Here is a 27,276-nt window from a genome sequence, read left to right on the forward strand (position 1 = left end):
ACGGTTGAGCTGCAAATGCGGTCGTGCACAAGCTTTGATCCAAGCAAGACATTCCGTTTCAGATTTTGGAAATCTGTGAATTCTAGTTCCACAAACATGATCAGGATACCTGACATCGCCTGTACAGATACCCCACTGATGGAGAATCATTTTTTTTCGAGTCCTGACGCAAAAACTTTCTGTCGGTCTGGTAGTCCACAATGTACATTAGCATGAGTTTGCGAGCCGGTAACCCACGTGATAGCTGCGCTGTGACGTAAAATGGGCATTAGCCAATGAAAGGCGGGCCATGTGGTAAGGTCCATGACTAACAGATGCAAAACAACAGAGATGCTAAAAAAAGGCTGAGATTTCATAATAAACCCCACAAACTGAGCTGTCATCCTCAATCAGAAATGGGACATAAAGTCATGACACAGAGACATTTCTAAGAAAACCAAATTAGAAACAACATTGAGTAAAGCAAAGATGACACAAAGAAGTAATAAACCAAGGAAGTTTGGTCATTTTCCTAAAGTCACTGCAAAGTGTGGATGTTTTTTTTTGTTTTTTTTTTAACTCTTGCTCCAAATACAACTTCAAGATGTTACATATTTAGAAACTGAAACTTTTGTTGCTGAAGTTCAGCAAGAGAATACTCCAGGTACAGACAGCAGAAGCCTCGTGTTGGTGGTGATATTTATCAAATAAAAGATGGATCTGAGCAGCTTATAACTGCTGGGGAGGTGATCAGTGGCACTGGAGCCAGGCGGGTCGGATGGACAGAGGTTATGAGAGGCTGAGTTAAAATGAATCACAAACACTGAGAGAAACAAACTATCGATCCTATCAAGACCACGGTGAGTATTGGTGTCAGAGCGATAGTAGCATGATGAGCTCCATAGTTTTGTTTGCAGTTTCTCTTTCAGTCAGTTTCCTCAGAGCTGTGTGAATGTGTCAGAATGCCAGCTCCCCTTTAAACAGAGCTGCAGCCTATCAGTCTATCAGTCTTTGTCTGTATTTGCACAACAAAAAGCCAGAGAATCAATTAGCTCCCATCGTTCGTCCTGAACCGGTATCTGTCAAATAAAAACTCATCAAAGAGCCAGTTGCCATGGCAGCGCCTGCAGGTGATGGAGCTTTCAGATGAGAACAGCTGAGCCGGACAAAGGCTTCACACCAGTCTGGACGTTATTGAGGCTGAATAGTCCCACAGAGACAGACACGCAGAGGAAACGATGCTATTCTTTCCCAGCCTCTCTGATGCAGATGATGTGAGGAGACTTCAATGGCCTGAACCTTTCAAATGTGCACACAGTCTCCTGCCACCGGATGTTTCCATTGTTCTGTCATTGCTGCAGGATGAGGAGAGATTTACTGAAACTGTGTGGAAGATGAGTAGTAATTAAACCATATTTGTAATGGAAAAACTTTTTTAAACAGGTGACTATTTCTTTGTGTGACTTGCCATCTAAAGAGTTTTGCCATCCGCAAACTGTTTTTCTATTTTTAAAAGAAAAATATAAAAACACTATTTTGTCACTATTAAGCGAATTAGTCATGATGAATTGATTACTGAAATAATTGTCAATTAATTCATCAATCAATTAATCAATCGCTACCTCAAGAATACAGGCTGTAAAACATGCCCTTTGCTGAACAAACACCCTCAGAGCAGTAATTATAAAATTATGCATTTTGCATTTAAGATATATATAAAAAGCTTCTTCTTCTGTAAATATATTCAACCCAGAACTAAAAAACTTATCACCAGTTCAGATCTACACTGTATTGATGACGAGGAAAGCACATTTTCATGTCAAAAAAATAAAAAGAAAAGAAAAAAAGAAAGTTGCAGATGCACCATTTGCTACAAATAACCAAACTACACATTAAGAAATATGATGTTATTTCATTTAGCCAATGAAATTATAATTTTTCTTATTTAGAAAAAGAGTTGAATTATTACAAAGTATTTGTTTGTACTTCTATACTTCTAAGATTGCACAACATAATGGAAGAAATGACAAAAGTAATAATTGTTTTAAAGTGCAGTTAGGTGGTATGTGATGTGGAAGCTGAAAAGTTATCAGAATGATGTAATAAATGTTTCCTATTCACTCATTCATAAATTGTAGGATTTGTTCATTTTTAAATTTAAATGTTTAGGTCTTCAAGAAAAAAGAAAACATAAATACTGAAGCAAAAATAAGATTAATAATTAATGTAATTTATAACACACATTATCCTAACTTACTGAAATGTTATTGTTTTTATTATTATTATTATTAATTATCCGTAGGTTGTGTACTTATTTTAACAGGGACAATGCACAACACGTAATATGCCAGAGTTAACCATAAAGACTAGTTTGGAACTCATGCACCTAACTGACTACAAAAACGTTTTTATGGAATATGATGTCATTGATTATGTCACTGAGTCCTTGGATCTCGTGTGGAATTCTTTCCAGAATCACACTGTGGTTGTTTCTGACAGAGATCTTACAAAGTTTTTTGAACTTTTGCAGACTCAGTTTTGGCGAAACAAGAATCGCTGAAAGCTATCAGAAAATGTTTCATCCTGAAAAGACTCCACAGCCTTCCTTCCAGCAGGAAAAAGATAACGAGACCATTTTTGGCAAAGTCCTCTCTCTGCTTTTGGAGGCGACCGATATGTTGGAGGAGAAGGAGGATTTGACCGAGCAAACGAGACAAATGCAGAGGAAAATAGGAGACATGGAATGTCTCGAAGAAGATTACATGTACCTCAAAAGCCAGGTATTAATTTATGGTGCGATAAATGAATATTTAAGACAGGATTTTACCGAATTGCAACAACAATTGGAAGCTCAAGCTACCCTGAAGGATAAACACCAGAGGAAACAGAAAGAACTTGAGAAAATAATCCAAAGCAATGAAGCTTTTGAAACAGTACTGAAGGAGTTAATTTTGAAACTAAAGGATCCCAATAAACTAAAAGAAAACTACCAGGCAGCAAAAAATGAGAAAGAAATTCTGACACAAGAAAACACCAGATTGGAAATACATATTCAGAAGGTCCAAAAACAGCTTTCAATACAAAACCAGGTGGAAAAGGAGTGTGAAGAAACGGAATGGTACAACAGAAACTTAGAAATGAACATCGAGGTTTTGGAGAAACAGCTCGAAGGGCTAGAGGACAAACTTTGGGAAAAAGAAACCAATTTTATGACTAGCTACACCCAACACCTCCAGATTAAAATCAGCCAGCTCCAAAAACAGCTTAAGGCCGAAAAATGCTGGAGTGACAAACTAAAAACTATCAAAAGTCATTGGAGGGATATAAATGAGATGAACAGCAAACTTCAAGAAGAACACGAGAAGCTCAAGCTTGAGCTAAGGAAAGCTAAAAGGTTCAAGGACAAACACGGTGACATTCGGTCTGCTGTTCTGGCTAAGGAGGAAGAAAACACCTCTCTATCACTGGAAAATCTAAGACTTAGAAAGGAACTGCAGAATCTTAAAAGCACGGAGGACAAAGTTGGGAAGTCAGCCTGTCCACCAAAGACTGATGAACGTGAGAGAGGCCAGCCTGAACAAACGCTGGATGTTATTTCCACCTCACCTGTCCACTCAGTGGAGGACACAGAGGTCTCCTTCAGCCATGGCGACCCACATCCTGATGACCAGTGGACCGACAATAAAGCAGAATCCATCCACGCACAATCAGAGACAGATTCAGAGAGTTTGAAAGGAGACGACAGGATGGAAGTTTCTACTGACCTCAGTTCCTCACCTGACCACCAAGTGGACGAGACAGAAGTCACTGCGGAACATGGATGTAGTGCAGATGCGACGTGTGACAGAACTGAACCACAGCAGTCCAACCAAAGGGGGAGATGGTGGAATGTGTCCCTCTACAACATGCTGTTTGCCTTACCTAAAACCACCCACAATTAGTTCATTGGCAGACAATAAGACCTAGCTCACACACACACAGTCACACACCCGTGCACACCCACACGCATGCACACACATACAAATACACAAAAAACATTTTCAAGTTTTCTCCAGGTGATCTGAGATATTCCCAAGAAGCTGAGTCTCAATAAGCCTTTTTCTAAAATCCCAGCTTATCAGCAAACTGTACAATCGGCTCCATTCAGGGTTGTTCCGAAAAAACAAACTGGAAATCTGGAGAAACGTCACCTTCAACATGTCTTTAGTCATATCTAAAGACATGCAAAAACCATTTTGCTGAACCATTTGCAATTATTTTCTCTCCACACACCCACACCTAAAATAACTTCATATCACATATAACATTCACCTGATCAATGAACCAGACAAGCACAAAACAAAATAAATACGCAAATAAATGTCAGAAGAATCAATCAAAATATTCAAACAATAAAACATAAACATTTGCGGGTTCTCTTCGGGTTCTCCGACTTCTCCCCCATAAAAGCTCCATAATTGCCCCTTGTTAATTGCCCTCACTGCATACAGATGAAGTAATTAAGCTATTTGATTCAGGTGTGTTTGACCACACCTGATTAATAATAATAGGTGTGGTCAAACACACCTATTTGCCCACTTAACAGTGGGCAAATTATTGTTAAGTAATTTTCCCACTAATATTAACAGCATATCAATCAATCAATCAATCAATCAATCAATCAATCAATCAATCAATCAATCAATCAATCAATCAATCAATCAATTCAATTTTTATTTGTATAGCACATTTCAGCAACAAGACATTTCAAAGTTCTTTACATCACAAAAACACAAAGTTTTGCAAAATAGAATCAACAATCGAAACATTACATTTAATCAAGTACCATCGTTACATTTTTAATCGATTATGTTTCAATAGCAACTCTAAACAGCTGGGTTTTTAATCTACATTTAAAGGCACTCAGTGTTTCAGCTGTTTTTCTGTTTTCTAGAAGTTTGTTCCAGATTTGTGGTGCATAGAAGCTGAATGCTGCTTCTCCTCGTTTGGTTCTGGGGATGCAGAGCAGAACCAGAACCAGAAGCTGAGGAGTCTGGAAGGTTGTCGTAGCAACCTTCCAGATTGTCGTAGTACATTAAAGCAGATCTTTAATGTATTGTGGTGCTAAGCAGTTCAGTGATTTATAAACTAGCAACAAACAGTATTTTATAGTTTATTCTCTGAGCTACAGGGAGCCAGTGTAGGGACTTTAGAACTGAGTGAGACCGGAAACCAGACTGGAAGACGTCAAAGCAGCTGGATATAGTTAGAAAGCTATTTAATTGTTTAAACAGCTTTTTCAATCATTTTGCTGATGAGTGGGATGTTGGACGTCGGCCTGTAATTCTCCAACACTGATTTGTCCAGATTGTTCTTTTTTATCAGTGGTTTGATGATAAAAACCTCTGACATGGTTCCTGTTGGAGCCTGCTCTCTACCATCTTTCTGTTCTATGTCCTTATTGTCTATAATCTTGACTTTAATCTGCTTCTGTTTTCTCAATTGTCTCTTTCCCTGAATGCTGTTTTTCTTGTTTAGTAGTTCTGTTAGTGAAGGAAGCGTTTCACTGTTTTGATGGAGATGGTGTTTGTATAGTTGGTCACACACAGTCATTTCATTGATGTCATCTCCATGTGGCTGGCACAGTGCATCCCAGTCCGTGGCCTCAAAACGACCCTCAGCTTCCTGTGACCATCTTCTGATTGTTCTTCTTATTACAGGTTTCCTCTGAACAAGGTGTTTACATTCTTGAGCAAAGAAAAATAAGATTGTGATCTGTTTTTTTCCCCAGAAGCGATCTTTGTTTGGAGATGTATGAATCGTTAACATGTCCATAAAACAAATCTAACATCTGTTTTTCTCTACTAAAGAAGCTGTTAAATATTGGCAGTGTAGCAGATAATCAGGAATGATTAAAATCATAAATTTAAATGTATGATTTTCATGTTTTTTTTTAATTCAAAACAACTTTTTGAATTAAAAAAAAGTTGTGTTTATGACATGTGCAGTGTTTGGATTCACTCCTTCGTTCCTCCACATCTCTTCCAGGCTGGTACTGACAGAACAACACGTTGAGTAAAACAGAACTGTTTGGCCTCTGGTTCCTGGCATCAGTTGGTGTCCAGACTTGGTCATTTTGTCTTTGATTGATTTGTTTTATTGATAAATACCTTTGGACACATAACAGCCAAACAAGACCATTACATCCCAACAGGTGAGTGAAAGTGTAGATGAAATATGTGTTTACATATGTCGTTTAAACTGGTATACATTACTCACAAAAAGTTATGGAAATTTGACATTTGGGTGGTAATAGGGTAGGTAGTAATAGTGTTTGTGGTGTGAATCATGAAGGTGATGTGCAAAACGTCTACTTTCAAATTACAGCTAGCAGTCACAAAGAGCAGCTGTGGATTCAAATGACAAAAACTTTTCCATCCAGCTGTCTGGCAACAAACTTCACCTGAAGAAACATCATCTGTACTATAAACAGGTGCAAATGAGATTTTTCTGTAACATCAAACCGCCGTGACCTGGTTGTATGGACTCAGAAAGACATGGCTGTCGTCCGTGTCTTTTCACAGAAATCCTTGGAACAAGGACTACAATAAGTGAAAAAGTTCTTTCAAAATATTTACCTTCCAGAGTTTGTAGGTAGATATTTATCAGAGCTCCAGCTACAAGGGACACAGAATAATTTAACAGCATGTAAATAATGCTTAGACTTATGTTTGCACTCACTGTTGTGAAGCAAGTTTTCTATAAAATGCATTACGTCAGACAATGTTTGTTAGCTGGAATGTTTAATTACATAAAATATTTACTTTAAAATAGGATCTGCTTCATTGCCTGTTTACTTCTGACCTGAAATATGTTAAATACATCAAATGTATTTGATACATTTAACATGATGTACATCAAAAATACACTATATGTACATTTGTTTTATGTATGTACATACATAAAACACTGTTTTATGTATGTATGTACATATGTATGTACATACATACATTTGATGTATTTATTTAACATACATCAAATGTACATTTGGGATCTTTTTTTATCACGTTTTCTTATCACCTTTAATATTTATTTTGAAATATTTAATCACATCAAATGTTTAAAGATGGACTATTTCAATTTACTTATGTGAAATGTTTACTGTGAAATATCTGACTATAATTGTTTACTTTAATTCCACAAAGTGCTAATTTAAAAATAGGATCTATTTCATTACATGTATGCTTGTTGCCTGAAATATTAAACTGTTACTTGGTGTTTGAATAAAACATCTTAGGAATGTTCACCACATGAACATTTATTAAATGAGAAAAATCAGTCAAATCCATGTTAGTATTCAACTGTTCAAACATTTCAACACAAAACAATTTGTGCAAATACATTTCTTACAATGCACATTTTTTGCATAAAACAGCACAAGCAGCTGCTACAAAAAGTTCAAAACAATGACATTTTTTTTCCAGCCTGTTTTACATGTCAACATGTGGAGGTTTCTTTTGCGTTAGACTTTACAATCATGTTCACCAAACTGCAGCACACATACACAATCTTATCAAGAAGTGTCGTCTCTTCTCCCTCACATGTGAGCAGCAAAGTTATTGGCACAGTTCTATGTAACATTTTGTATTTGTTTCTCATGCAACCGATCACTCTTTCCACATGGATTCTGAGGTGAGCTACAGCTTGTGTGTCTTCGACATCTTTAGCGTCGAGCTGACCTCTCCCTTTAGTGAATGATGGCATTTTGACCTCAGCGCACATCATTCCTACACTGTCTTTAACATCAAATCCTCTGCCAGCTAACACAATGTCCCCAGGCAATAAATTGGAGAGAATGCCACAGTTTTCTGCTACGTGCTTGTCTGATGCTCGCCCGCCCCATCCGTTAGAAATAAAAGAAATTGAACCATGCGGTGTGATCCCAACCAGGTATTTCATTGTGTGTCCGCCTTTGTGCTGAGAGAAGGACTGTGCGAGTGCTTTTAAATTTGAGGGCTTTTCTGTGCCTATTTCAAAACAGTCGACAATAATTGCCACACGCTTTCCAAATGTTTTCAAAAACTGAGGCGGCATGTCGGCTTGTAAGCAATGCCTCTCTGGCCAGTTCACCGCTGGCTTAAGGCGTGTGTACAACACATCTACGGTGTCAGCAAAGGCATCAGACAGAGTTTTGTGTGACACATTAAAAAGATGGCAAAGATGCTGAACAGGCAGATCAAGTCTAAGACGCATCAATGTAAGTACAACCATTTGAAATTGTGAAAGTTTTTTTGATGCTGGGAGAAAAGGCATAACAGTGTTAAACAACGACAACAAGACAGCAAAACAAGGAAGTCCTGTGTAATATGTGACCTTTTTTGTGTCGTCCTTAAAAAAATTTTCAGCCAACTGTTTTTTGTTGAGCTCGGACCTGAGCTCCCTGTTCTCCTGTAACAGACGGTTTACTTCTGCCATCCTCTCTTCACACAACTGACATTTGGTTGGTTGCCTTTTTGCTGCTGGTTCATGTTCGTCTTCCCGACCTGCAGCCTCACTAAGCTCCTCTCCAGCTTTTATAGTTTGTACTGCTGTGTGTTTATTATTTGGCTCTCCTGGGGTTTCTGATGGAGTCTCTGGAGCCTGCTCCTCCACTTGTCGATCCGACATGTCCGTCGCTGTCTGGACTTTAGCTGCTGTCTGGTCTTTAGCTGCACCGCTGCGGCGCCTCTTTCGACGAGAACGTCGGTCTGATGTCGACATATTTGAGGGGGGACTCATCAGCAGAGTTGGAACCCAGTCTGGATTCTGCTCATCCATTTCATATGAAGGTTTGCCTTGAAGAGGACATACGAGAACACAGATCAGTGTTACTACTGTGAAACTGGCAACACTAGAACAATGCAAGCAGTTTATTTCATGTAATGTTAATTTCATTGATACAGCACTTTAAAAACAGCTATTAACTGCACCATAGTGCTGAACGGTATTCATAAAACCACATTAGAATACAACACACGTTACATACAAAAAATATACATAAACCAGGTCGTGTTTACCATCTATGAGCAAAGCATGAGCTAAACGTAAGTACACCCGAACAAAATCGTGGCAAAAACGTATGGCACAACACCAACAAAGCGAATGTAGACACTCACCAGAATGGAAATGTTTGGAACAAACTTGTATGTATCTTGGAATGCTGGAGAAGTTTATATCAGGACGTTTCACCGCTGATATCCAGGCCATTCGTCTTCGTTTCGTTAGCTCAGATACATGTTCTCCTTCTCGTTGTTTCCAGGCAGGAAAACAATGAAACGAAAGTCCATTTTCTATCTTTTTACCACTCCGGTCGTGCGACCGGACGTTACATCCAACAACACAACAGGTTCGAACCATTGCCAAGTTATTCTAACCTACTTAAATTTTAAAGAATCTGCGAAAAAGTTGTTTTCGACGGATATGATTATTTGTTGCCCTTCAAGATGGCGCTTATATCCCATCAACCACTGCGCCGCAGGCTACACCTACCAGTGACGTCAACATTAGCAATCTTGCTAACAAGCTTAGCATAATTTAGCTAACATATGTATGGAACAGCATTACTTAACTTACACGGTTTATTTGGAAAAAACTGAAAGGTTTCACCCCCTTTTTTCGGGCACAAACCGTGCAGCTCAGCAGCACGTCTCCCGGTGAGCCACAGGTGTTAAACCATATTCTGTGACCTGACCACCGTATGTTGTGAACGTACGTACTGTGGTGTGGGGGAGGGGAATAAACGGTCAAATGAACACTCATATTCGACTAGTTACGATTATGAAAATATAACTCAGATATTGTGACCATAGTATTAATTATAGAACATCAAATACTAGAGCTTTTAAAACATGTTTACTTATAGAAAAATGTTAAATACTATGGTCCGTCTTCCCATAAGCATTGTTTGTATTTTTCAAAACATAAGTGGGGTCACTCCTACATAAGTAAACTCCCTCAAGGTGTGTTCAAAGACGACTCGGAAAAACATGCTACCACATGTTAAATGTGAATAAATCTTTTATTAAGTGTGGAAGAAAAACAGTGGTCTAGAGGAGTTTGACACTAACAAACTTGTCATTTATACAGATGATTAATGTCCCACAGTGAATGAAGACTACATGTACCTTTATATACACAATGCAGAGGCAGAACACACAAGATAAATTAACTGTCAATACAACTCACGCCAATACAACTGTTCAGACTGAAAATAGTAAAAGCAGATCTCGAAGCTTGCAGGCTCAGAAGGAGATTATGTTCTCTTAGAAGTTTCCTAAACTTAAAATGGTCATGTTGAACAAGCATACATTTCAGACTGATGTTGAATTGAAGAGAAAGCATATGGAATCATGATGATGTTCACACGCACTAAAGCCACGCGGTAAGCAGTTTTCAGTCTGTGCACTCTCTGCTTGCAAATGGAGAACAGTTGGGAGGGTTTGGACGAAGGATTGGCGCCACCGTCGGGATCCTCTGCAGAAGGACATCGATCCTCGCCCACCTGAGTATGCTAGGTTACGGGCCAGAACGTCATAAAAACTCCAAACACACTTATGTTCCCGTAGGCATGTGTGCTGGAGCTCCTCTGAGAAGTGGACAGACCGATGGAGGCCAGAAGAGTGACCCCGCCGTTCAGCAGGCTACCTTCATATCAGACCCATAGTGCTTTATATGATGTCTAAACAAGCACCTTTGACCCTGTGACCTCTGGCTGGGAACCAGCAGGACAGGATAGAGTCCAATATGAGCGCAACCTGCTAAACAGGCGGGATTTAACCTCAGCAACCAGACTGAGTGATGTCTCCACCCGACCTCTTTGACACCTCCAAGGTGGTAAAGACCTGCAGGACGAAGAGGCAATCCTTATGGAAATGTTGCTTGGTAAAAGGCCTGGAGTAGCAGGCAGGATTATTGGCACTCCAGGTAGAGATTTGTAAAAAGACTCAAAATAAATTAATCTTTAATGTAGCAGCCAACAGGACTAGGGTTTCCACTCAGTGTACTTGGGGGACCCCATGCCCCCAGGCTAAATGTTGTTTATTATAATTTCTCTGGTGAAACGGTTTGAAGTACAGCATCAGTATGGTCAAGATGTCAAAACATGGAGAGAATGAGGTCAGGTGTCCTTTTTTGGGTTTTTCTTTCTGTTTGTTTTAAATTCATCAGACCTCTGACCACTTCCTGTCTCTACACCAACAACTTCACACTTTATTTGTGACTTGTCAGCAACTGAAGTGACAAGTCACAGATAAAGGAAATAAAAGATGTTGCAAAAATTAAGACTTATTTTTAATTGCATTAATTAATTAAATGTAGTCTTCAATACTTCATAGTTGGTGTTTAGGTAATGTTAAAGTCTTCAAACACATGATTACCAAGTCATATTTTTAAAAATGTCTTTCAACTTTAAACATTTGACTCAAGCACTGGGGGCAACTGGATGGCTGTCCTAAATGATCTATTGCTCCAGTAATTATTGTAATAGCCTATAAGATTTTTTGAGACAATTTTCAAGTGATATATTGATAGTGGCATAATCCAAGTTTGCACTGGAGCCAGAAAATATTTTAAATAAATAAATAAATACAACTAAAAAACCATTTAGAACTTAAATATAAATAAAATGGATTATGAAGTCTCTAAGCAAAATTGCCCTTCAAAAAACCTCAGCAAGGAAACAGAACAACCTAATGTGCAGCAATTAGCCCTGTTACACATTAACATAATGAATGCGTAATGCTACTCCATTATTAAGCTAATTCACCCTATCCATCACAATAAAACTGATCCATAATTCAACTCAACATCTTCTTAAGACAATTAGAGATCGTCTAGGAGATGATAACAGAAGCATGAGGATGGTGCTCTCACACAGGAAGTAAAATTATCCCTTTTTTACGCTTCAGGACTCAATTTGTAGCGACATTTTAATCAGAATAAAAAAGGTTGGCGTGCTGCTCCTACCTCAGCGCAGGTCGGGTGGATGCCGATGGTGGCGTCAAACTGCTCCTTGGTCGCGCCACATTTCATGGCGGCACCGAAGCCCTGCGTCACCTCCCCGGCATTTGGCCCCAGGTAGTGGAACCCGACTACTCGGTCCTGAAAGGCAACAATGAAAACAATAAGCTGATAGGACAGAACAGTGGAGAGAGGCGGATAAATCTGCTGAAACCGTACGTTGTCCAGTTTGTTGCAGATGATCTTGGCATAGCATTGGTTGTTGTCGCGGCCCGGCACAGTGAACTCCAGAGGCCAGAACAGACTGTGGTACACCTGTTACACAAAAACAAGGTCAGACACGTATGTGAAGACATTAAATACAACATTTATCCCTTAAAGCTGCAGTATGTAACTTATATATATATATATAATTTTTTTTTTTACATTTGTTGAAACAGTCACTATGTAGTGACAGTATGTTGAAACAGATGATCTAAAAAAAAAAAAAGCTTCTCTGCCTTCTCCCACTCCCATCTGAAAACAATCAAAGCAGGAGGTAGGTCTTAATGCTGTCAATCACCCCTACTTGTGGTGCTGCTCATCCACCGCCTGCTCTGTTATGCTACAGCTAGCATAGCCTGTTGTGAATGCTAGGCTAGTTAGCATGGCTACCAATGACAGCAGATAAAAGGTCTTCCTGTCATGTTAAGCCGTTTTTTCCACCATTAACACATTTATCTGCAAGTACATGAGGATTATTGACAGCGCTAAGACGCTTTTCCTGCCTGTGATTGGTTGCTTTTGGTGCGTTTCTTCAGACGGCAACAGCAGGTCAGGCAGGAGGTGGAGAAGATCCATCTTTTCACAGATTATCCATCTTAAACTGTCACAACATGGTGACAGTTGTAACAAATATGTATATATGCTTTAAAAATAAATTAATTAATAAAAGTTAAGAAATATTTTATTTGAACTCTTTATTTGACAAAGAGACAAAGTGGACAGGATCCCAGTCAGCTGAACCAGATCACCTCTGATGAATTATTCACCTCGATGTTTTCCGGGCCGTACAGCTCGGTGGCTCTCTCCTCTGACAGGCCACAGGCACCGTACTCCAGCGGGGTGAAAACCGTGGTGGGAACGTTGATGTAGTCACACTGCGCACAGACGGACACACACACGTTTATCAGGGGGCCATGCACCGCCTTGGAGACTGTGCAGTTGGCAGAGGGACTGGAGACCAGACTGTACCTTGACGTTGGATCCGCCGTAGAGACGGCGCGCCAGTAACTTCCCAGCTTGGATGGCGACGGGCGTCAGCTCCCACTTTCCCTCCAGAATGTCTCCGATGGCATAGATGTGGGGCACGTTGGTCTGTTCCTCGTCGTTCACTGGAATCTTTCCATTTCTGGGAAAATAGTTCAGCGGGTTAACAAGGAGGGAAGGAAGAAACGGCAAGATTAAAACTCATCTAAATACAACAAAAGCAGAAGTCAAGTTCAAGTCACCATTCATCATCAATGAGTGTTAACATTTAGCAGGGTACTTCAGATTAGACACATTGAAACAAGAATAATAATAATAATAATAATAATAATAATAATACAAACAATAAAACTTCTTCACTGAAGAACATTTCTAGGATTTAAGGACTACTGTCCCAGCAAGATGTAGAGAAACTCACTGAGTTTAACTTTAGTCACATTGATCAATGCAACACCACCAGGTTCTGACTATACGTGCAAGGTCAACAATAGTCACCCTATAGTTGCCAACTGACCTGACCCGCCACTGACCTGCTGGAAGGTCAGTGACAGTAAACACACAGATGTACACTGGATGCAGAGATGTCTAAACGTTTTGGTGCATGGGCCAAAATCCATCAAGTTCAAACTGATCAAGGGCCACGTTTTTTTGTTTTTTTTTGTTTTTTTTTTTTACTTTTCTTGTCTATTCTTAGCAACAAGAACATAATTTGGTCATTATTTCTTTAAAGACCTTTTGCTGCATTTAGTTTTGATTTGTTTTATAAGTCAATAAAATGCAGATCTGGACATTTCAAGATCTAATTTTAAGTAAAAGTTGATAGACATTTGTGGTACTATTTATATTTACTCAAATAAAAAAAGAAAGCAAAAGTAAAGCAATAAAAGATGAATACTTTGTGTTGAATCTAAAACCTTCCATCTCAAAACATTGTCAGTAAAATGTCTCATTTGCATCAGACATGCTTTCATTTTGTTTATGAGCCAGTAATGCAGAAGCAAATCAGCTTTAGCTTTCTACCCTCATGGTTCACTATACACTGAAGAACGACATAGTTAAAAGACTGGGTCCAAGGTCAGCCTGAACACACACTGTAATAGATTTCATGAAGAGAGTGTTAATATTTCACATGCTCATTGATGCACAGAGCAGCTCAGACTGTATATTACTATGATCATAAGACCAGCTCATATGACTGAGAACAGCTTCAGGCTCAGCTGCCAAGTTATTCACTAAACAGATCCTGGGGTCCAGTCAAAGACCGTTCACATCTGTTTCAGCATTAAGTCATGAGAGAAAAACTGAGCAAAAAACAAGAAAAGGACAGTTTTGATCATAAAACTTTAGCAGTTCACTTCCTGTTAGTAATCACATGCTGACATTCTCATTTTACCAACCACTCAACTTTATCTCCATAACAACCCCCTCAACCCGTCCCCATCCCCATCCCCCCAGCACCCTTCAGTTTCCCCAGCAGAGCCAGAAGTGCTGAATCACTGTGACTGTGCGTCCAGTCTTAAAGGGACAGCGCAGAGTGAGGCAGCGCAGCAAAAAAGTCTTACTTTGTGTTCAGTTTGACCCCCGCCTTGTCCAGGCCGATCTTATCTGTGCACGCGTTCCGACCAACTGCAATCAACACCTGAGGGACAGACAGACAGAGGGCCTGGTTAGTTACAGGAAGTCCTCTGGGGTTGCTCAATTATTTGCATAGGAGTGGTCGAATTTAAATGGAGACAAAAAAAAGAAAAAAACTTGATAGTAAATCACTTCCTTCCCCTTAGGAGCTGCAAGACTGCTAAACTTAGACCCACTATAATGACTTTTTGTCAAACTTTAACCTATTTGGTCACAAAATAAATGTAAGGACAAATTAAACAAAAAGGAAAAAAAAATAGTTTGGATTTCATCAAGGGGCGGGGGGAGCAAAACAAAAAAAGAGATGTAGGAGGAAGTGGTTCAGATTCCAAACAGACAGACTGATGAGGTGAAGAATGTTTGATCAGCTGATCAGAGATCTACCCACCGTGTTGTACTCGTCCTCCATCGTCTCGTCCGTCTCTGTGGACTTAGCCGTTACCTTCAGCCTGCCAGGGCTGCCTTCCTCCAGCTGCTCGATCTGACACACACAGACAAATGTTTATCTATGGCTTAAAAAAAAAAAAAAAAATCAAACGAGGGTCAATTAGAAGTTACGCACAGTGCAAAGTCTGCAACAGTGGAGATAATTTGCAACTTCCATTACGTAAAATACAAGAGTGACACATTTTATGGGAGATGGCAAGAACAACACACACACACACACACACACACACACACACACACACACACACACACACCTTTGTCGGCACAAATTTGCGGATGAATTTGACGCCGTGTGTCTCCATGTGTGCTCCAGCGCGGTTGGCCATGTCCTGGTCGAAGCCCCTCAGCAGGATGGAGCGCACCATGACGGTGACGTCGAGGCCCAGGCCGGCTAGGAAGCCGCCGCACTCCAGAGCCACGTAGGATGCTCCGATCACCAGCGTCTTCCCCGGGCAGTAGGACAGCGAGAACAAGTCGTCACTGGTGAACGGAGCAAAAACGACACAAACCACAACTCAGGTAACCATTAAATCCCATTTAGCAGTTTGTTAATTCTGTATTGTATCTGTAATATCTGACAATATCTGTATCGGTCCAGATATTGAAACAAATCAATGACAATTTGTGCCTTAAGCTACGTTTTCCTGCAACGGCCGAAGTTAAACCTCACATATTAAACCTCAGATATTGGTATTGGTATCAAAACTGAAATTAAAATCAAGTGGATCGGCGCATCACTAGCTTTCTCATTTCGAGCTTGAAGTAGTTTCCACCTGCATTAAAAAAACAAACCATGACTAGAGATATGCAAACCATTTTATACAAGATTCATGAACAACTAGAGATACTAGAATGCCAAACAATGTTTAAAAACTTCACTGCAAAAATGGGATTTATATGTTGAGCTCATAAAGCAGCAGGATGTTGGTCCACTGACCCAAATTATTAAAACAGAGCAAAAAACTGGAGCTGAGCCAATGGTTTTAAACTGGCTTGGAAAGACATTTAGAAAAATCCATTTTGAAATTAGTGGCATAGGATCCTACTTTAAAAACAAAACAAAACAAAACAAAACAAAAAAACAGAATGACTGGAGTTGTATAAACTATTTCAAACTGGGAAAAGAAAAACAGGCAGGCAGCATCCAGAGACAGCACAGCCTCCAGAACTATGAGTGAACCAACCAGACACAGACAGAGTAATAATAATAAAGGGTTTGTATTTACAGGGGGCTGACGGCTGGGCAGAGCACACCCTTCGCCCCCCACCCCCAAGTGCTCTGAACAGAGTGTGTGTGTGTGCTCACCTGGTGATGCAGTACTCCTCGTCTCCAGGAACTCCCAGGTAACGCGGTCTTTCCCCTGTAGCCAATACAAACCTGGCTGCTGTGTAAAACGTCTCCTTCCCTCGTTTGTTTGTTGCCTGACAGAACAAAGATGATAATTTAAAATGTTTACACCACAGAGCTCTGATCACATACAAGACGTAAAACACAGTTTTCTGTGTGTGTGTTTGTCATGTCTGTTGTGTTACTTGGTTTTTAATGATGACTTTGGTTAACTCATGTTCAAAGTAGTGGACTTTATTTAAGGGTGCCGGAGTAAACTGAGCTGAATATCTGTGCAGGAGGTTCCTATTGGTTCCATTACTTCATGTATTATTTTCCTCCTCAATTACTGACTACTTAGTTTATCAAATATCCCCTCCAAGACATTATGTTTTTTGTGATTGTTGTGGCCTAAAATAAAAAAAAAAAAAAAAGGTGATGATGAATTACTCTGCAACTATCCACCGCTCACCTTGATTTTGTGTGGTTCGATGAACTCTGCATAGGCGTTGACGTAGTCGACATTCTTGTCCCTCAACGCCACCCTGTAGCCCCAGTTCAGTGAGCCGATGTAGTTGTTGACTGCAGTCTTCATGGTGTCCCAATTGTGTTTCACTGCAGACAGACAGACGCAGTTAAAGCCAGGTTCCTCCTTCAGAGACCGGTTGGGTTGTTGGGATGTCAGCAGTCGGCAGCCTAACCTGACTCGTCAAACTCCCAACCGAACTTTCGTGCGTCCTGGATGGCCGTTGCCAGCAGGGCTGTCTGGTGCATCAGCTTCTTGGGGATGCAGCCGACGTTCACACAGGTTCCACCGAGACCTGAGGAAGACGACAGGAGTTCAGATTAACAATGGCTGCCCACAAGAGAATTCACTAGTTGGGTTTATGTCAAAGCGTCTCACCCCACGTGGTTCCTGTTGGTGTGGGAACAACGTAGTCCAACACCATCACCTTCTTCCCCAACATGGCCGCTTCCTGTTAGCAGAAGACCACAATGTTATTGTCATTGAGTTGCATATTTCAATCCTCTTCTAAATCAGACTTTACAGTGCACTAAAAGTCGCATGGCTTAAGAGATTGCTGGCATTTTATTGCTAGAGCAGAAGCCTAGCAACCGGAGCAGAACGGCAGAATCTACTAGATTACCTTGGAGCAGGCCAGGCCACCGGAACCGCCTCCGATGACTATCAGGTCATAATCATACGCTTCCTTTCCCCCGCTGAGGAGCTGCTGTAGGCTGCCATCTTTGTGAGCCTGATGCAAACATGAACACAAAGTTCCCACAATGCACTGGTCAAATGAAAACCAGAGGATCACACTACACTGTGATGGAACAACTACAACAGTCAACCATTTGTTTATATTCCACTAAGTAACAAAAATGAAAAGAGTCAGATTTCACACAATGGAACTGAGAAACAAAGATAATTTATAGTTTGTGCCTGTCCTCTTCAATTTCCAATTTTAGGTACACTTTGTTTTGCTGCAGTAGATAAAAGCAAAACAAATCAATTAGGAGGACTGTACACAACTTCAGAGTATCTACTTCCTGTCTATTACAGGAAGTAGAAGTATGTGCAACGTTAACATCTGATGAATCACACCGTGTAACCTGGTGGAGTTGCACCAAACCAACTTCTTCTTTGCAACATTTCAAAAGTTTGCTTATTAACCAATCAACAGCAATATACATACGTTAGACATGCAATCAATACCAATAAATCATACATCTGATAGAATATTCACTAAACTCCAATCCAGAACCACACAGCATTCTGGGAGATGTTGGCAGAGGAAATATTTTACCCAGTCAACATCTCACAGCAAACTAAACAAGGCTTGTGGCATCAACTAACTCTCTCTTTGGTTACCTAGCAACAACCTGTTGAGTAACTTGCACAACAGCAACAGATTTTGCAACTGTATCTCATAACTGCTTAAAAATAGGGGGGGGGAACACCGTGGAGTGAAAGCTGGACGAAATGGGACAAATCAAATCACCGGTTTGGCAGTATTTCAGATATTTAAATCTGAAATAATTTGGTATAATCGATAATTATTGACAATCTTCAATATCGACCGGTATGAAAAGCTTTCATCATGATAAGTTTTTCAGTCATGTCTTCCAGCCCTAGTTTCAGGTAAATCCTCTGATTCATTTTGAAATGTTCCAACTATTTGGCTCCTGATCGTTCAATCAGTTATTTTATAAAGTCTGTGTAAACAATGAATTCAGATAGTTGACTGAAGTTGGACTCCAACTGATCTGATGTCTTTTCTCAGGCAGCTTCGCAAAAAACCACCTGCTACACCTGCAGGGATGTCAGGCTTGTCTTTAAGTTGTGTGTTCAAACGCCCCATAAGATCCTCTGTACTGAAGTCATTTGACCCTCACCTGCATGGTTTTGTCACAACCACCGACATGCGTCTTGTTGACAAAGACCTGAGGAACTGTCCTCTGCCCAGTCATCTCCAGCAACATCTCCTGGTAGTTGGATCCATTCTCTGGACAAAGAGGTCATGGTGTCAGTGCGAGACAGATGGCAGGTTTGTCGGGATTATGTGCCAATGAAATGCAAAACACTGAGAGCAGCAGAACAACAAGCTCTTCTCTACCTGGTGACACTCTTTTTATTTTGTTCCAGTACATTTCTTGTTTGACATAAAGTTACTGAAAAACAAAGAAAATATAGAAGAGGAAACGGAACTGCTAAACAGTCTTTACTTCCTTCAAAAGAAGAGCAGGGATATAGATGGAGGTCTAGATGAGTTTTGCTAGATGACAAATTGTCCCAGAAGTTGCAGTGACAAATGATAATATTGTTTTGAGACCATTTCCTAGTACCGTATTTTCCGCACTATAAGGCGCACCTAAAAACCTTCAATTTCCTCAAAAGCCGACAGTGTGCCTTATAACCCGGTGCGCCTTATATATGGACCAATATTGAGCCACAACATGTCTAGCAACTACAGTAAGCGGCCGCCGACTTCATTTTCCCGGTAGAAGAAGTGTGCGGTGCATGCTGGGATAGTTGTCAGAACGCTGGTTTGTTAATAAAGTTTGATAATACATTTAAAGCCAGGGGAGGGGTGGGGGAAGAGAGACGGAGACTGCTGCGGCAGCGTGTCGGTTGGTCTGTGTTACCCAGAAAGCAGTTGGGCACAATACCCAACACCGTGAGTGAAACAATGACTGGGGCAGCCTACTATATAAAGTACTCTGGAACCACTTCTTTACGAATGTGGATGTGTAATAATAGAGTACGAAACAAATTGGCAACCCAAACGGAAGCGTCTGTTCTATGCGCCTTATAATGTGGTGTGCCTTATATATGAAAAAAGTTTTAAAATAGGCCATTCATTGTCCGGTGCACCTTATAGTGCGGAAAATACGGTAATATAACTGTAATGGTATAGTAATTCAAGAACACATCTTCAAAGATCAACAAACTTTAGATTCTAATCAACATCTAACATTGAAACTGGAAGAAATTTTACATTTCTAAAATAACTAAAAACAAAAACAACCAATAATATGAATCATAAAGTCTCTGTAAACACAACTGTCCTTCAAAACAAGATCTAGTTGAGACCAAAACACCAGACTGAAGATTTTTATCAGACAGTTTTTGGAAGAAAAAGAGAAAAACCATAAATCATGCAAATAGAAATTGTTGAGCTTGTTTTATTTTATCGTGCCATTAATCAATTGCTGTCTTATTGGGACAGGCCTACATATACGACCAACTATTCAAAGTAAACTCGATAATCAAAATGTCAACACAGATGTGGGAGTTAAGAAATAGTTCTAGGTGCAGCAATGCCTAAAGAAAACAACCGGCCCTTCCTCCACCGGCCCGGGTGGAGGAAGTTCATCAGTTGTTGCTTCATCTCCTGTTCCAGCCTTGGATGAACAAAGTATTGGACCAGAAATGCTCATCTGCCAGCTTGAACGTCTCACATCAGTGCTCTCAATCTGACAGCTAATGCTAACATTTATACAAAAACCTGTTTCTTCATCTGGAAGCCAGCTGGAGTTCAGGGCTGACACAGTTCTGGTAAAGGATGTGAACATCAGTCATGTTGTTATGGCTGACCGGTCGTTTCCAACAGAGTAATCTAGTTAGTGGAAGCAGCTCCATTAACCAACTATCTACTCAGCATAATCAGGAAAGGTTGAAACAATGTTTCAACAGCTCAGTGAGTGGCAGAACAAAACTGCCATCCATCTACTAATCTACAGGCTGCAGCTTTAAGAATGAGTGGATTGTGGTTTGTTCTCTGCGTTTAAAGAGAACAAACGGTAGTGAAGCTAATGCTCTTTGTCCTACAAACCACATCATCCCAATCTGATGCTGGAGCTTTTGCTCTGATTCAAACTAGAACAAACATAATACTTCTTTTCAATATCTGGACTGATACAGATATTAATATTGGCCCTTCTCCAGTTCAAAGGTCAGCATCAGGTTTTAAAGTGAGGAAAACTACATTGAGTCTTACCTATGAGGTCCAGCTCCATCGCGTTGAACTCGATTTTCAGTTCCTTGAACAAGTCCTTCACCTGCACACAGATTTACACTTTGAAATAAAAACATTTTATGAGTGACGAAAAAATTCAAAAGGGATCCGTTTCCCTGTTTCCATTGGAGTGGTTTCCAATGGAAACAGACAAAATAGCACCAGAACCAAACAGTGCCGACATGTAAGCCTGTCACTGTACCAATTAATCAAATGATGAATTAAAACTGGCTTGATAATTTCCATTCTGTTGATTCATATTTTCTGAAGGGCAATTCTGTTTACAGAGACTTACTTCATAATCCATTTTATTTATGGCTTCTGTTGTTTTTATTTTTGTTTTAGATTATTGTTGTTTGGTTATTTCGGATATTTTAAATATCTTCCAGTTGCAGTGATCTTTTCAAAATTAAAGTTTTTCTTTTTGTAAGAGTGAACTTGTATTACCATTAGTATTTTTTAAAATGGCCTCAAAACAACATTATTGTTTATAGCAATAACTGGGACAATTTATAAACTAAAATCTGTTATGACAGGCCTACCAACCTGTAGTGCTGTGCAAAAACCTTTTTTTTCTTTTTCCAATTTTCCAGAGACTCCAAAAGTCCAAAAAAACTAAACAGTACTAAAGATGGAAGCTATGGAAATCGTTTTATTGAAATAACTGGACAATATACTCAGATAAAATTATTTTTCATGATTCATATTCCCAGTGGCAGTGAAATGGAAAAAGTGCCACCACAAAACTCCTACGTTTTACGTTATTTTAAAAAGTAAACAGAAATAAAACAGTTCTTTTCTTCTGTAGATCTGTCCTCAAAAATAAGTTAACAATAATAATTGATTTTATCTGACGGAAACTTTCAAAGCACTTGAGGTCACCGAACAAAAACAGAAACAATAAAATAAGTTGTTCCTCCCCCCCCCCATCATTTTTGCAGCTCTATTTAGCAGGACTGAGGGCAAAAGCAGCTCTTTGGATCAGAAACGTTACAGACAACTGGTCTTATCCAAACATAGCATTTTGTGGGCTAAAATACCATTTTTGTCAGCAGAGTGTTACCACAACATCTGACACACAGCAACACACTCCACCCATAAAGCTGAAAGCAGTGCTTTGCAAAGTACTCATTGATTTCACTGGGATTTTTTTGTGATGGAATAACAAAGTATTATATTTACAGTGGAGTGAAAGGAAATTGATATTTTTTACAAACCTGAGGAGTTTGGGAAAAAAGCCCACGTGTGTAAATTAATCTGAGAATAAATGAGACAGCTAAGCTGTCGGAGAATCTGTCAAACGGGTCAGGAACGTCCCTGAAACTAAACATCATTCTGACAACCCGATTTTAAAAAGTCTGCTAATTTTTCATCCAAACCGTTTTCATACAATATTAGAAAATGCATTTAAGAAATTTCAAATAAGCAAATTAAATCTATTTTTATACAAGAAAAAAACATTTTTGCTTCAAATAGTAAAGAATGAATCTGCAGCTAAAAAAAGATACTTCTAACATCAACGTGAAAAGCAAAGTTAAAACTTTGCCAACTGAGGAAAACATTTTTTTTTAATCAAGTGTTTTATTACTATTTTTAAATGCAAAATGTAGATATGTTTGTACAGTTTTGGCTTAGTTACAGCTCTGAGTGTGTTCTTTCAGTAAATTGCCTTTTTTCAGTCTGTATATTCCGGTTAACAATTTATCAATTACTAAATCAGCTGATGAGCGTCTAAAAAAGAAAAATCAGTTCATTGCGATTCATCTGACTAATTGCCTCAGCATATTTAAGTGTTAGAATGACCAAGACCTGAATCTGATTTAGAGTCTCGCAATACAGCCAGACAACTATCTAAAAGGAGCGGCATAAGCAAGCGAGGCGGATCAGCACCAATGACGTCATCCAGAACACGTCAGTCCGGAAATCCCGTCTGCACAGGCACACTGTCACAGTAGTCTTTAGTCAGAGACTTCTACAGATGCATTGCAACACTGACTGCTACTTGAGATCCTTCCTGACCCCTGTGTCGCCATTCCCAACTACTCAAATTCAACACAAAAATATTTAAATCAAATGAATATACTTTGATGATATAAAGCTACAACTGCATTTAATTTTCCTTTGGGATAAATAAAAGGATTTTTTTTTTACATTTAATTTACATTTGTTAGTCCGGTAGAGTTCCCAAAAACAATTCAAGTCTTAACAGCAGTAAAGAGGGGATGAAAACAACTTCATGCCACACTTTTAAAGACTTGTTTGTAAAAAATGTTGATAATCATGTTTGTTTCTTTTTGCTTCACACTTATGGACTTCTGTGTGTTGTATCATTACATACATTGAGGTTTCTAGTTACAGTGCAAAAGCATTTTTTTTATGTTTGAAAATGTAGCCAAAATATTATTTGTTTATCAGGGTAATAATGTCAGCCCTGAAACTTTAGAAAATAAAAATACTGATCATGGTTCACGAACTGTAGGGAAATAAAAAAACAACTTACTACATCCGAAAGAAAACTAGAATTACAGGAAAATCTTCTGGAGGAGTTTCTTCTTTATTTAGGTTACTGGTAATTAATGACAAAAAGCTAAGTTTATATATATATAATGTATAGAATACGCAACTAAAGGTGTGACATAAAAATACGTGATAGTTGACTTCCACTACTAGACAAACAGACTCTTTGAAAACAGGTTGTCTTAAGCCTCAGATAAAAAAACAAAAGTCAGGTACGCCAAGAGCGAGATATTATGCAAGCAAAAGTTTTGCCACATTTACAGACTCTCCAAAGCGAATACGAGATTTGCTCGGTTTCAGATTAATCACTGCGTTTAGAGATGTGAACAGGCAGATAAACTATATTAAGTTTGGACTACGTCTTAAAGAGACAGAGGCAGAGTGGCAGCATCGACGCAAAGCTCCAGCAATTAGGCCGAGCCCATCCCTTGCGGTTCGCGGGAGAAATATCGAAGTTTCAGACCCGGGCTAATAAGCAAGGTCGACTCAGTTAGGTTAAGCTAAAAATACTTACCTGGATACAATACGGACAGTAGCTTTTGCTGAAGACCACAACTTGGTTAGAGTCAATAAGCTCCTGTATCTTAGTTTTGAGTTCATTTTTGCCGGTGTCTTTTTCGATGGGAGGCATTTTTCAGCTATTTCCGTCTGCTTGCGCAAAGCAAGCTCCGATAGACGGATTAGAAAATAATAAACTAAATGCTAACTACCTGCATCAGTTACTACTCCGTTCTAATAACGCCCCTAAAGTCTATAAGGGGCGATAAAACACCAGACACAGGAGGACAGTGAATCTGCCCTCAATTCCGGTCGCTGCTCTGAAAGCAGGTAGTAGTCTATCATCCGCGCCAACAGTCTTCAGTATTTTCTTGTCTAACTCCTATGGGTGCGCTTGTTATGTGTTACAGTGTTCACCGTGCGGTTCATAGTGAACGGTAGGGAACTGGAACAACCCCGCCCACGGACCAAATTGTGTGATACAAATGAAGGTACTATATATACGTCACAGGGTCACCCATTAACACACGCCCATGTAGGAACAAATTACTCAACTGATACGTTAAAGTGAGAATACCGTGGAAATAAACTCAATTATGTAAAGAAATATAAAATCTTACTATTTAGGAGAGCTATATGAAGATAAAGCCATATGAAGATAAAGATAAAATATCTCAACTTTATAAATGTACCGTAAAAAAGCAAAAAACTTTATTTAGTTATTAACTAATATTGTTTAGGGTAAGAAAGACATCGTCACCAGAGATGACCAACGCTAATGGCACTTTAGCACTACTCGTCTCAATCGACGATCTCCTCGAAAGAGTGGAGTCTTTCGCCACCTGCTGGTTAAAATACGCCAAAACAAAAATTGTATACGGCAACAATTCATTTTTGGCCAAGAGACAAAAATATTGACTTTCAATCTTTCTTTCAATAATGTGAAACTGGGTAAAGGCTTCATTTGATTCCGTGTTGTTGGTATTGATGTATTTAGATTGAGGTTTGTGTGGAGGTTTGAGGAAACATTAATGGTAGTTCATTACACTGAACTTATTACAAAAATGAGCCATAAGAGTTATAATGCAAGTTTTTGTGAACACACAAAGGCACATGATGTGTTTAATGTAAGAAACAAAAACTACTCTAAAACATTTATGTCATAGAAAACAGTGTTAACATCTAAAGATGCATAATATTTGGAGAGCAGGACAATTTGCTTTTCATAAAGGAAATTTAAGATTCATTTGCATCAGATTTTAAAGTTGCCTGCCTGGATTTCTCTGCATGTTCATCTTGTGAATGTGTGGGTTCTCTCTGGTCACTTTAGCTTTAATTAAATTTTATTTACTTAACCTTTATTTAACCAGAAATGTCCCACTGAAATTAAGAACGATTTTTGTAAGGGAGTCCCAGTAAATCTCGATTCTCCGGCTTTAAAAACTTGACAGTTTGGTCAGTTAGCCTCTCCACATTGCTCATAAGGTGAGTATGCGTGTCTGGTTGTTTGACATGTGTTGCCCAGTGCCCTTACCAGAAATAATTTAAATGTTCATACGAGCAAATATGCAAAAAACACAAAAAACAAAAAAACACACTTACACAAACAGGATGCCCCAGTTTTTCAGCCATAAATAAAGCAACACTTTTAACTTTCTAAGTTGACCACATAGTCTGTGGTAGTACAACCACACATGTACACTGAGGCAACTACTCTGATACTGCAAAGCCAATCCAAAGCGACAGCTTTAGATTGGGTTGGTCGGTCAGTTGGTAGCACATCTGCTTTGCTTCAAGAAGGTCCTGGGTTCTAATCCCAGCCTGGTGTTTTTCTGCAGGCACTTTGCATCTTCTCCCTGTGACTGATGTGCGATATAGCATGAAATTCATATCACAATATACATTTTAGCGGTAAAGATATATATATATATCTTTACATTTTAGCGGTAAAGATATATATATATATATATATATCACTATATAATTTGTATGTAATGTCTGCAACTGTTTTGTTTTATATTCATTGCCAAGTCTCTCTTAAAAATGTAATTTTAACAGACCTAGAAACGACAGGCAGCAGTATAATCTCATTGGTGACTATGGTTAAATCAAAGTTAAATAAATGACATTAACCAGTAAGATGTTTCCCCATCTTAAAAAGAGCGCCGTTCAAAAAACTGTGACCGGTTCTTATTCCATACATAATTATCTCCTCCCTCCTGTTTATTCCTCTAATTCTTATAACATCAACTGTATTTTGTATCTTACATAAATGTCTTCCATTTATTTCATTATACCACCTATTTTTCCATAACTTCTTACTTTCTTTCCAAACTACACTTCCGCCTTCAGATAAAGATAACTTTACTAGCATATCAATAACTACTTTTATAACAGCCTCCAGCCAACCTGTCTGCTCTTTCATTACCCAAAATACTGACATGAGTAGGACTCCATTTTGTTTTGTTCATAACAGAACTTCATACAATACATTTTGGTAATTGTCCGGACTTCCATTTTCAATATTCGACAATGCTGATAACAAATTAATAACAAACTATTATTTTACTTAGTAATTCTTGAGAATAGGGACAAAATGGGTTTTAATTTTCCCAATTTTTAAAAATTATTTCTCAACCTTATGTATGCAAATATGACAAATAATGTTTTGTAAATGTAAAGATGCTAAGGTGCAGGCTCCCAGTTGCAACATTTTAAAAAAAATTAAATTTTTAATCGACCTGACCCAGAACTGACAAAACATCTGACAAAAATAAATATAAAATTATTTTTAAAATACCCTATTAGTGATATTTTTACTCATTTTACAGACAAATGCTTCTCAAGAAACAAAAGAAATATTATTTAAAACAAAAAACAACAAAAAGTCCATCTGACAGAGTTGACACAGAACTGAAGGTGGCGACAAACTAGTGAGTAAAAAGAAATACTTGATACATGCAATTTATGTAAAATACATTAAAATGAATTAATTGCACATTTAAGTGAGATTTCTCAACAATTTGATGGAGTTGACATCTGGCGGAGTTGACGAAATGCCAAACTACCTCAATTTATAGGATGTTATTCTGAAGGAGGCCATATTGTAGCTCATCAGCTCCATTAAAT

General features: G+C 38.9%; 3 protein-coding genes across 4 annotated transcripts in view; 1 reads left to right on the forward strand and 2 right to left on the reverse strand.

Annotated features, from left to right (window-relative positions):
* Nucleotides 1–7,255: 7,255 nt before the first annotated feature.
* On the reverse strand, nt 7,256–9,464 carry LOC103465413 (uncharacterized). The gene is made up of 2 exons (XM_008410214.2): nt 9,114–9,464; nt 7,256–8,792 (listed from the first exon to the last, which is right to left on the reverse strand). The coding sequence occupies exons 1-2, from the start codon at nt 9,352–9,354 to the stop codon at nt 7,456–7,458; spliced, it is 1,578 nt and encodes a 525-aa protein (XP_008408436.1). The 5' UTR covers nt 9,355–9,464; the 3' UTR covers nt 7,256–7,455.
* A 532-nt stretch (nt 9,465–9,996) lies between these two features.
* On the reverse strand, nt 9,997–24,523 carry txnrd3 (thioredoxin reductase 3). Its single transcript, XM_008410220.2, has 16 exons — nt 24,164–24,523; nt 21,115–21,175; nt 19,010–19,119; nt 17,761–17,868; nt 17,517–17,589; nt 17,314–17,433; nt 17,085–17,227; nt 16,592–16,707; nt 15,540–15,765; nt 15,227–15,319; nt 14,766–14,842; nt 13,189–13,345; nt 12,987–13,094; nt 12,175–12,270; nt 11,962–12,096; nt 9,997–10,838 (listed from the first exon to the last, which is right to left on the reverse strand). Exons 1-16 carry the CDS (start codon nt 24,278–24,280, stop codon nt 10,776–10,778), a joined length of 1,803 nt encoding a protein of 600 aa, XP_008408442.1. The 5' UTR covers nt 24,281–24,523; the 3' UTR covers nt 9,997–10,775.
* The window catches only part of bin2b (bridging integrator 2b), a 29,778-nt gene continuing 21,574 nt past the window's right edge, over nt 19,073–27,276 (forward strand). The window contains exons 1-2 of one of the 2 annotated variants that reach the window (XM_008410218.2): nt 19,104–19,161; nt 24,558–24,638. The gene's annotated coding sequence lies outside the window, so the exon portion shown is untranslated. Of the gene's footprint in view, nt 19,162–24,557; nt 24,639–27,276 lie in introns of both variants that reach the window. The other variant, XM_008410217.2, reaches the window with a different exon arrangement.

Source organism: Poecilia reticulata, linkage group LG5 (assembly GCF_000633615.1).
Source record: "Poecilia reticulata strain Guanapo linkage group LG5, Guppy_female_1.0+MT, whole genome shotgun sequence".
In the NCBI taxonomy this organism is placed as follows: Eukaryota; Metazoa; Chordata; class Actinopteri; order Cyprinodontiformes; family Poeciliidae; genus Poecilia; species Poecilia reticulata.

Bases quoted from the DNA above. Each gene is read 5' to 3' on its own strand.
- LOC103465413 (XM_008410214.2), bottom strand. From the start codon at position 9,354: ATGGTTCGAACCTGTTGTGTTGTTGGATGTAACGTCCGGTCGCACGAC. The intron at 8,793-9,113 runs GTGAGTGTCTAC...GTCCTCTTCAAG, and splicing joins TTCCAAACATTTCCATTCTG to GCAAACCTTCATATGAAATG.
- txnrd3 (XM_008410220.2), bottom strand. From the start codon at position 24,280: ATGCCTCCCATCGAAAAAGACACCGGCAAAAATGAACTCAAAACTAAG. The intron at 14,843-15,226 runs GTGGGTAGATCT...TCTGTCCCTCAG, and splicing joins TGGAGGACGAGTACAACACG to GTGTTGATTGCAGTTGGTCG. The intron at 13,095-13,188 runs GTACAGTCTGGT...GTCTGTGCGCAG, and splicing joins ACGGCGGATCCAACGTCAAG to TGTGACTACATCAACGTTCC.